Here is a 10,812-nt window from a genome sequence, read left to right as displayed (position 1 = left end):
AAGGGATTCCAGAGTAGGAATTTTGTTAATATTTTGATGACCTCACATCAAGCAAGTTGGCAAGCCCTGATGGTGTGTTGTTTTATGCTACTGTACCTTCCTTGCCACAGCAGCTCACTCGACTCTTAACTGGTTTTTCAGCCAGAGTTTCTCTCTGTTTTACATGTCACCACCAGATTAATCTTTCTGAAGCAATTGCGTTAGTCATTATTCCAAGGCTTAAAAAATTTAAAGTCTTCTCATTGCATTGACTTCAGGATCCTTTATTAAAACCATTGCAAATTCAAGAAATGAATTGTTTTACTTGCAAAAATCTGAAAAATGAAAGGTTTCAATCTCCTTAAAGGGAATTTGAAACATTAACAAGCACACAGGGAGAAATTTAAGCGGTGATTACTTGAATCACACTCCAAGGCGCCAAGAGGAAACATCTCTGGTCAGGGAATATAAGTATCTGAGGACAGAAAGGCAAATGGCCATCAGCTCCTTAGGGACTCTCCCTCCTTCCTTCTTGCCTCCCTTTCCCCTCACTGCTGCATTTGACTGCAGTTGAGAATGTTCATGACATATTTCTGTATGGTATCCTCAAGCTTATTGATGATCTATGTTCTCTGATAGAAGACAGCAAAACTGAAAGTATATACTTAGAAATGTAGCTTTTTTACCTTATTAAGAACTTAAGCCCTGGCCGGTTGGCTCAGTGGTAGAGCGTCGGCCTGGCGTGCAGAAGTCCCGGGTTCGATTCCCAGCCAGGGCACACAGGAGAAGTGCCCATCTGCTTCTCCACCCCTCCCCCCTCTCCTTCCTCTCTGTCTCTCTCTTCCCCTCCCGCAGCGGAGGCTCCATTGGAGCAAAGATGGCCCAGGCACTGGGGATGGCTCCTTGGCCTCTGCCCCAGGCGCAAGAGTGGCTCTGGTCCTGACAGAGCGACACCCCGGAGGGGCAGAGCGTCGCCCCCTGGTGGGCGTGCCGGGTGGATCCCGGTCGGGCGCATGCGGGAGTCTGTCTGTCTCTCCCTGTTTCCAGCTTCAGAAAAGTACAAAAAAAAAAAAAAAAAAAGAACTTAAGATCAACTCTTTTTAATAGGCTGAGCTATTGCAATAAAAATGCTCATTTTAACTTGCTGCGTTGCATTTTATATACTAATTTAGGGAACAAAAGCAGTTCTGGTGATTCATTTGTTAATATTAAAAGGACAGAGTTTCAGGGCCTTTGTGTTCCTCACTCCCACGAAGATGAGGATTTTTAGCTTTTTTTTCATCATTGTATCGCCAGCATCCAGAACAGGTTGGCACAGAGTAGAAATTCAATACACAGTTTTTGGACCAATGCACAAAAAGGCAACACAATCACAAACAAACCTCCAAACCATCTTTATTAAAAACTATCAATACAGTATAAAAATAGCTTCAGTGATACTGAATATAGAAATATAGCTCTACAAAATCAAATTGTTTTCACGCAGTTTAGTGTATAAAGTTTTAGTAACATTTAACAATATTTTTTAAATTATCCAAAAGTATATATCCTTGTTCTTGAAAGTGTTAATGCTGAATAGGTTTCCTCAGCATCTTCCCAACATTTTGTACAGTAGCACGTAATGATTTAACTGACCCCTCGGTTTTCAACCAACGGCTATTTGATAATAGTAGCAGCAGCTAACACTTTTACAGCACATAACATGTGTGAGGCACTATTTAGAGGGAATTCACACACAACAAACAATTATTCACAATATTTTCAAGAATGTTCAAAGCAGACAAACCTAAATTGGTTTCATAGGTTTTCCCATTTGTATTACAAATATACAAAGGCAGACACTGCAGATTTTCTATTTGCCTGTATGCATCATCGTTAACAGTCCCTTGGCACAAATAAGAAACTCTCCCTTGCTAATTATAGTTCTCTAACCCCACAAAAATAAACCAATGAGAGCTAAAGAAAGGGAAGAAGAAAAGGGAGTAGAGTCTAAAATGGAATTTTGGGGGGACTAAAAATATAAGGTGAGGCAATAGTAGGTTTACAGTCGTGAGTATGCAAAAGTTTATTCTTGTATTAATTATTGTATTATTATCCATACAAAAACCTGAAAACCCATGTTTGCCACATTCGGTATATGACAGTGATAAGACAGTACTTGATACTTTTAAAATGGTAGTCACATAATCTTTTGCATAAACAGTCTTTGGTGAAAGGACCATGTGCAGGATGCTAACAAAATCCAACTGAAGAGTGTTTCTGTACCTGCTAACGAATACACACCTCTGTGGTGTCTGCACTGTCACTGTGTTCCCTTTGTTTAATAAAGTGGCAGATAGACATTCACTATTGAGTAACAGCCTAAACTACTTTCAGATGTGACTATGAACATATTTGGAAAAATGAGCTGCTGAGTTTATTTGCAATGTTTACTTCAAGGTACATTAGGAGATGAAAACCAAGATGACGTTTGGTTTCATTTAAAAAAAATGCAACATCTCCACAATATGTACATCTATAATATAGCAAATGATTTCCCCTTATTCATATCTGTAGTATGCAAAAAGAAAAAATATATATCAGTAGTTTGCTTAGTCTTTTTATTTCAGTTACTGAGCAGTAGTCGATATGATTCTGACACCAGGAAAGCAGTTCAACAGACAAAAATTTCATTAAGTGAAGCAAAAAAAAAAAAAAAAAAAAAAGGTTTGCTATGATAAAACCCCAAGTTTTCAGTCTGTTTCAAAATCTGAGGTGATAGGTAGCTACATTTATTAATAATTCTCAGTATTAAAAATAGATCATGGTGAGGCTGAACATCGCCCCCTGGTGGGCATGCCGGATGGATCCCGGTCGGGTGCATGGGGTATCTGTCTGCCTCCCCTCACTTCTTACTTCGGAAAAAATACCCCCCCAAAAAAGATTATGGTGTTTTGGGGGAAAATATCAAGAAATTTAAGACATTTAATAAATATTTTTAAACAAAGTGCCTAATACCCATGACACTTTAATGCCCTGAGCTCAGAGAGGTACAAAGACTTGCTCATGGTCACAGCATTAATGATTCTTTTATCAGACTCAGTATTAGTCTTGAAATAAATACACAATGAATTGAGAATTTTTTCAAAATAAATATTTCCTATATTAATTTTATGTAAAACACTTCACATTATTTCAAACTTGTCAATAAATTAATGTATATACCAACATGGAAATAAGTTAACCATTCCTTCTACATACTTGGACCAAGTATTTTTTCAAAAGTCTCACAATTCTACATAAGATGTAGGGCATCAAATCCAAAATGTAACAGTCGTGAATATGCAATCCTGCACAGTGAGCAGGCGCTCACCCCTCTCCTGTGTTGGAGGTCAGCAATCCCAGCGCTGCTCAATGCTCCCTGCAGTCTTGCTGTGCAGCCAGAGCACAGTCACAGGGTCAACCCCAAGAACAACTTAAAAGCCATTTCAATGGCAATTTCTGTGACTGAGTCATGAAAACAAACGTAAAGTTCCTGAACTTTGGGATAAAGAAAGAGTCTCCTGTAGAGGAAAAGAAAACACTTATTTTAGAAATTCAAAAAACAAAAACCAAAGTTCACACTTTCATTTTTTTGTTTTGTTTGTTTCTGAAAGTATCAGTAGCAAATTGAAACACTAATGTTCAATCTGTAATGGGGGAAATACAAATAGATTTACTTTTAAATAAATATATATAGTATGCCTTAGGTCAATTATTTTTATTTTTTTCCCAGGGTGTAAAAAGCCTATTTCACCAATATGTATTAGCATATCCCTCAATTTTTAAACATTAAATTTCGTCATTATTATTACAATAAAGTCTATGATGATACCATCATTTTACGTACAATATTTATTAAACATTACCACTTACTTTTTAGAGAAGTTAATTATTATTAAAACATTAAATATATGATAGCTCTTCTTTCAAGTAGTATTGAATTGGGATTAATAATGAAATTTGGTTTTCTTAAAGAGTTAAAACATATTAAACCACTACTACTGTATATAAATCCGACTATTTAAATCACAGGTAGTCCTGCTTGACTCCCTTAATTAAGTCTCTGTTCCACATAGATCTGCGTCATCAGAACTCACCCGCTCTTCATACTTTCTAGTCCAGTTGTGAATGCAGCTAAGGCTCCACTGCACACCTGCCAGCATGCCTAATTGTTCCCATCTCTATTCTTTGGCGTATCCACACCATTCCAGTTGCTGTCCCAATTTAAGCGTCCAGTGGCACAGCTGTGATTACGCTGCACAGAACTGAACTGAGGCTGGTCTCCAAACCTTAGTGAGGTACACATCAGAATACAAGGGAGCTCACTGGGGTGGCCACAGGCGTCTCTGATTTCAACAAGTGACTCAGGTGATTCTAAATGCCATGGACCAGCACATGGGAATTACTGCTTTGGGTGACATTTGTCAAGTGTTTGTCATACAATTTAGAACTATATGGTAGGTGTCCAGTTAGTGTCACCTAACTTCCTGCTCCTTCTTCCCTCAAGTCTTTACAACTCAGTGGCTCAATATTTCCCTCAAAATTCAACTCTTTAGTCAGGGATTGAAGGCTCTCTGCTTTCCATTTTGACCCTTTTCACCTTCTCTTTGTATATGTCATTCCTTTATCTTCCTGGCAAAACAGCCTACTCACTGCTAGGCTTTATGACTTCCCTTGTTTAGATCTTTATTCATCCCATCTTTTTCCTAAAGTGTTCTATCCAGATCAATTCATTTTCTAAACCAGATCCAATGGAATCTGAAGGCCTTTCTTTGTATTTGGTTGTAGCAACTAACTTATTGTCTATCTATCTAATATATCTATATCCATATAATATATATTCCTAAATAGGTATCTAATCATAATTCATATTTCTTCTGCTAGATGTAAGGCCATTAGAGGCAATGAATGTGACTTCATCTTTCTGTTCACCATATCAGCCTCCCTCCACCATAGTCTTCCAAGCACAGCTCCATTTACTAAACTGGTGTATCTTTACCAGTGGTGTGCTAGCTGCCAGTGGTGGCCGAGACAGACAGGATGCCTGACCTCATAGAGCTGAAGTTCTAGTTTGAGGGAGAAAGACCATAAACAAGAAAATAACTAGTAAAGAAAGGGGTTATATATTGTAAGAGAGAATAATAGAGTAGCTCTTTTAATGCAGGAAAGAGATCATGGATCCTCTCTTTGAGGAGATAACTATTAAAACTGGTCTGATTATCAAGGAGCCAGACATGCCAAAGTTAAGAGGCAGAGATCCCACACCCAGGGAATGGCAGGAGAAAGACTCCAGCGGTGTCCGTGTGGCTGTGCATGTGGGATGGAGGTGGAGAGGGGAGGGGCAGGAGACTGGAACCGAGTGCTGGGCGGGCCAGGCGGGGCCAGATTGGAGGTGAGAGGTGAGGGGGAGGAGAGAAAAGGGAAGAGGGAAAGGACGGAAGAAAAGGATAGAGGGAAGGAAGGAAGGACACAAAAAAGTTGTGAAATCATTGTTTTTTAGTATATTGCTAATTGAATTTATAAGATAGCTGAGTAAGGTTTTTGTTTTTATTTTATTATTATTATTATTATTTTGGTATTTTTCTGAAACTAGAAATGGGGAGAGACAGTCAGACAGACTCCAGCATGCGCCCTACCGGGATCCACCCGACACGCCCACCAGAGGGCGACGCTCTGCCCAGCAGGGGGCGATGCTCTGCCCCTCCAGGGCCTCGCTCTGTTACGACCAGAGCCACTCTAGCGCCTGGGGCAGAGGCCAAGGAGCCATCCCCAGTGCCTGGGCCATCTTTGCTCCAATGGAGCCTCCGCTGCGGGAGGGGAAGAGAGAGACAGAGAGGAAGGAGAGGGGGAGGGGTGGAGAAGCAGATGGGCGCTTCTCCTGTGTGCCCTGACCGGGAATCGAACCCGGGACTTCTGCACGCCAGGCCGATGCTCTACCACTGAGCCAACCGGCCAGGGCCAGGTTTTTGTTTTTAATAAAGACTTGGGAGGAATTTAAAAAAGACACTTAGCAAATAAAATAAAATTCTCAAAAACATTAAAATATATATTACAGTTAGATTGATAATTGCATCCCTACATCTTAAAACTTGATCTCCTTTACCATGTTTCTTTCACTTTTCTAACATTTTGCTTTCTGTTCACTTTCCCCACTTACCCGACAACCCAGTAAGCCATAACTGGTGGAGCTTTTCTCTGGTCAGTCCAGCGTTCAGGCGAGCACTCAAACAACACCCCGTGTTCCTTCACAGGGTTAAGAGAAGACACTGAATTTGTAGCTGAATCTGCAACATTTACTGCTTTCTTTTTCTGTAAATGAATAGGTATTATTAGTATTAACTGGCATTAACAGTGTTACTTGAACATGTTTGCACACTTTCCCAGGGAACATTTTGTTCATAGCCCCATATCAGTATTTACATTATATTATACTCGCAGTTTTATAGTCTGTCTTCCCCAGTGCATGACAAGCTTCTTTTCCAGGGCAGGGACAATATATATACTATTCATCTTTGTATTTTTTGAAGTGCCTGGTACATAGTAGGTGCTTAATGAATAGCAATGAACAGATGATTTTATAACATACTGAAAACACATTAAATTTAAAGCACTCTTGTTTCTTCCTCTGATGCATACTCTCTAAATTTCCCATGGATTAAATCATTAGCAAAACAATGACTTATGTGGAATGTAAATCCTTTTTGTAAGTCTCAGTCTAGAAGAGTAGCGTAATCCTTGTTTCTTCTTTCTTTCCGAATCCTTACGTAACCCATCAACAGATCTTTTTGCCCCTCCCTCACCTGCAGAATACATCCAGAATCCAGACGCCACTGTTTTTTGCTTTGAGAATCTCCATAGCCCCTAACTGGCCCCTGCCTCCAGCCCTGCTACTCTATAGCACCGTTCTCCCATCGCAGCCTGAGTGATCCCTTTAAAACTAAGGATCATGTCCCTGCTCTGCTCAGAACAGTCGAAGCACCTCCCATCTCTGTCAGAACAAAGTTCAAGTTCTTAAGTCCACCAGACCCTGCTGCCTTTGCCACCATAGCGCCCCCCACTCTCCTGCCCACGCGGCCACTCCAGTGCTCTCAGCCACTCTGACCTCCGTGGCTTTGCACCTGCTGTTCAGAAACTCTGCCTCCAGATTTGTCACTTGGGTTCTCTCTCACATCATTCAACTCTCTGTTCAGATTTACTTGATATGACCAGAGGGCTCTTTTTTCCCATTTTTTTAGCGAGAGAGATGGACAGGAAGGGAGAGAGATAGGAAGCAGTAGTTCTTCATTGTGGCACCTTAGTTCATTGATTGCTTTCTCACATGTGCCTTGACCGGGGGGCTACAGCAGACCGAGTGACCCATTGCTCAAGCCAAGGACTTTGGGCTCAAGCCAGCGACCATGGGCTTCAAACCAGCAACCGTTGGGCTCAAGCTAGTGACCATGGGGTCAAGTCTATGATCCCACACTCAAGCCAGCAACCCTGTGCTCAAGTCAGGTGAGCTTGTGCTCAAGCTGGCCACCTTGGGGTTTCAAACCTGGGATCTCAACATCCAGGTTGACACTCTGTCCACTGCGCCACTACCTGGTCAGGCCCAGAGAGCTCTTTTGAAACAGTAACCCCACCTCTCATACCCTGTTTTATTATTCCTTTTGGAACTTACCGTGCTGGGCGTGTTCCACGACTTGCTAATGCATTGGTCGCCTCTATTAGAATACAGGCTTCATGAGGAAAGGGGCCCTGCTTTGTTCACTGCTGGATCACCAGCCCCTCAAATAGTGTCTAGCAAATAGTGAGTACTCCAGTGTTTAAATCATATGGGAAAGGCTAATGTGTATTACTAAACATTATTGAATAAGCGAGTGAGCTATTTCCTTATAGAATATCAGCATTGTTAAATAGGAAAGGAGGAGCACAGGAATGCAGATTGCATGGGAGATAAGGTTAAACGTGATGTTTCACTGAAGACCAATTTCTGATAGCTTGAAGAAGTCCTATGAGACACAGAAGTTTCCTGCGGAACGGGTCCTAAGAGATTATATAATCCAGCCCACTTTATAGCTAAGGAAATAGGAAGAGTTTGGGCTCAGGGCAGGAATCCTATTCCTAGCCCAATGTTCTTGTACCTTTAAGCCCAATTTCTTCACAAATTTAGATCCTGAACACACATACTGCTATATACATTATAATCCTCTTCAGAGTTTTGGGGACTCTATGATGAGTGAACAATCACAGTACAGTAAACTTCTATGTGTTTATCCTTTTCTAGAAATGAATATTTATCTTTTCCTGCCATTAAAACAACCTGATATTTTAATTATATACAACATTGCTACTTATCCAGACGGTACAATAGTAAATGAAATTTCATTCTGGATGAAAAAGCAACCAAACCACCAAATGGCTAAAACATCTGCAACAGTATTGTGTCTGCTGCTGTACCTTATCCCGTTCCGTTCCAAACACCTTATACTGCTGGCTGAACGCTTAATCTGGTAGATATCACTGTCCAAGGAGTGGGTGAATCATAGATATCAAATATGGGAGGCTAATTTACATTACAAGCTATACATTCTACTTTGCTGTAGAAAACATAGGTCTACCGCCCTGGCCGGTTGGCTCAGTGGTAGAGCGTCGGCCTGGCGTGCAGAAGTCCCGGGTTCGATTCCCGGTCAGGGCACACAGGAGAAGCGCCCATCTGCTTCTCCACCCCTTCCCCTCTCCTTCCTCTCTGTCTCTCTCTTCCCCTCCCGCAGCCGAGGTGCCACTGGAGCAAAGATGGCCCGGGCGCTGGGGATGGCTCCTTGGCCTCTGCCCCAGGCTCTCGAGTGGCTCTGGTTGCAACAGAGCCAGAGCGAGGCCCCGGAGGGGCAGAGCATCGCCCCCTGCTGGGCAGAGCGTCGCCCCCTGGTGGGCGTGTCGGGTGGATCCCGGTCGGGCGCATGCTGGAGTCTGTCTGACTGTCTCTCCCCGTTTCCGGCTTCAGAAAAATACAGAAAAAAAACAACAAAAAAAACATAGGTCTACTGTTTCCTGAAATAGTAAGGTAGGATATCAAATTCAGTATTATAAACAAAGCTTTGAAGTTAAGTACTGTGAATATAGTTCTTATGCCACTCTAACACTGTTAGAGTGGGTGACTTAAAAAAAGTAAGTGAAAATGGTCATTGCTAGACATACTGATTAAAGAGCTTTTAGAGAGACTACTTAGAGATCTTGAAATGAAACTGGCAGAAAACTATAGTACTTAGAGCAGTGCCTACCTCTTCCATCAGGGTCTGTTGGAAAACGGCACGAATGGAGAGACAGCACTGATGGAAATTCTTTATTAGCTGAGGGTGGAGAGAGCCGCTTAGCTGGGCCACTTCTTCGTGGGTAGGAGTAATGAATATCCCTTGCACTGTTTCTAAGGCAACGTAGTGGAAAAGTGTGTTCTCAGGACCAGATGTCAATCTTGACCAAAAAAAAAAAAAAAAAAAAAGGAAAGAAAAGAAAAAAGATATTTAAGTAAACTTAAAAATATTGCTTCATTTTGAATTGTGTAGACTCCTAATACGTTTTTAATCTACAATATAATATTAGGAGTATAATTAGGAAGGGAGAATTAGGCCAAACATTTAATTTCCTCATTTAATTCCCCCTTCCTCCTTAAAAGAAGTACAGGCTAGGGTTATTATCAATTCCCTTAATGGAGGCAAGTATTACATAGTATGCAAGGATAAATAAACACCAGTTCATTTGCAAGTAACCTAATCACCCCTTTGCTAGACAACCCAAATTGGCTAACCCCCTCTTTTTCCACGGTTGGTAATGAAGAACTCAGCCCATGTCTGGGGCGGACCTCCACAAGCCATGAACATGCTATCAGTCGAGAGCGCATCCCATATAAAAACAACTTTCAACAAACTGAACACATTTAAGTCAGCAGCATTCAAGCCTTTACCATGATAGTTAAATTGATGATCCTGAAGAAAAATAGAATTATTTCCAACTGTAGAGCTGGGTTAATATTCTAGAATACCATGCCAATTACTAGTTGTATTGTATTTCTCATTGTTTCAGTCTTACTTCTTGACTGTGTCCTTACTATTTTCATTTCTCCATTCTTCTTCTTCTTCATCCCTCCTTCCCCAATTTAGGTCTCACACAATCCAGCATAACCTCTATATACTGTTCATTTCTACAATTAGTAAGTAGAGCTAAAGAACAACAAAATAATAATAACCATATACTGAATGCCCTCTATGTACCAGGGTAGGTGTTTTAAAATATCTTAGCCTTAATTCTTATAATGACCCTGCAGGGTATTAAATATTACCAGCTTCATTTTAACCATGAGGAAATCAATGTTCAGAGGACTTAGATTAATTTACTTGACGTTACGGAGCTAAGTAGCAGAGCGCAGCTCACTCTAAACTTCATCCACTCTACTCTGCTTTTTTTCTCTCCACTGCTGACTTCTGATTGGCAGTCTTTAAAGATATGGACAGTAATTCCCCATCTGCCTCTCAAACACTTGTGCTGCCTCATTCTAATTCTAATGTATGTAGTAAAAAATCCCTTCAGTTGATTTGTTTTTCCTAGTCAGGAGCCCAGAGGCAAAGAAAGCGCAGGTGGCAGCCTTAGCCCAGCTACTGCCTCAGTGGTCCCGGCCAGGCCCTGGAAACGAGCGCTCTGGGTAGGGAGCTTCCGGGCAGCACAACGCAGCACCCGCCAGAGTCTAAAAATAGGAAACTCTAATTTAAAAATCAGACCCACAAAAGGAAAGTTACCTGTGGAAGAGAGATAAAGGGAGACTTTCACATTTTGAAATAC

At 41.2% G+C, this 10,812-nt stretch overlaps 1 protein-coding gene across 1 annotated transcript in view; it reads right to left on the bottom strand.

Moving 5' to 3' along the window:
- Positions 1 to 1,425: 1,425 nt before the first annotated feature.
- The window catches only part of INTU (inturned planar cell polarity protein), an 82,341-nt gene continuing 72,954 nt past the window's right edge, over positions 1,426 to 10,812 (bottom strand). The window contains exons 14-16 of the mRNA XM_066385017.1: positions 9,261 to 9,450; positions 6,158 to 6,309; positions 1,426 to 3,521 (exon numbers count right to left, since the gene is read on the bottom strand). Coding sequence (XP_066241114.1) covers positions 3,410 to 3,521; positions 6,158 to 6,309; positions 9,261 to 9,450 — 454 coding nt within the window. The 3' untranslated portion in view covers positions 1,426 to 3,409. The remainder of the gene's footprint in view (positions 3,522 to 6,157; positions 6,310 to 9,260; positions 9,451 to 10,812) is intronic.

Source organism: Saccopteryx leptura, chromosome 1 (genome assembly GCF_036850995.1).
Source record: "Saccopteryx leptura isolate mSacLep1 chromosome 1, mSacLep1_pri_phased_curated, whole genome shotgun sequence".
NCBI classification, from domain to species: Eukaryota; Metazoa; Chordata; class Mammalia; order Chiroptera; family Emballonuridae; genus Saccopteryx; species Saccopteryx leptura.
This window is presented reverse-complemented; position numbering and strand designations above follow the sequence as displayed.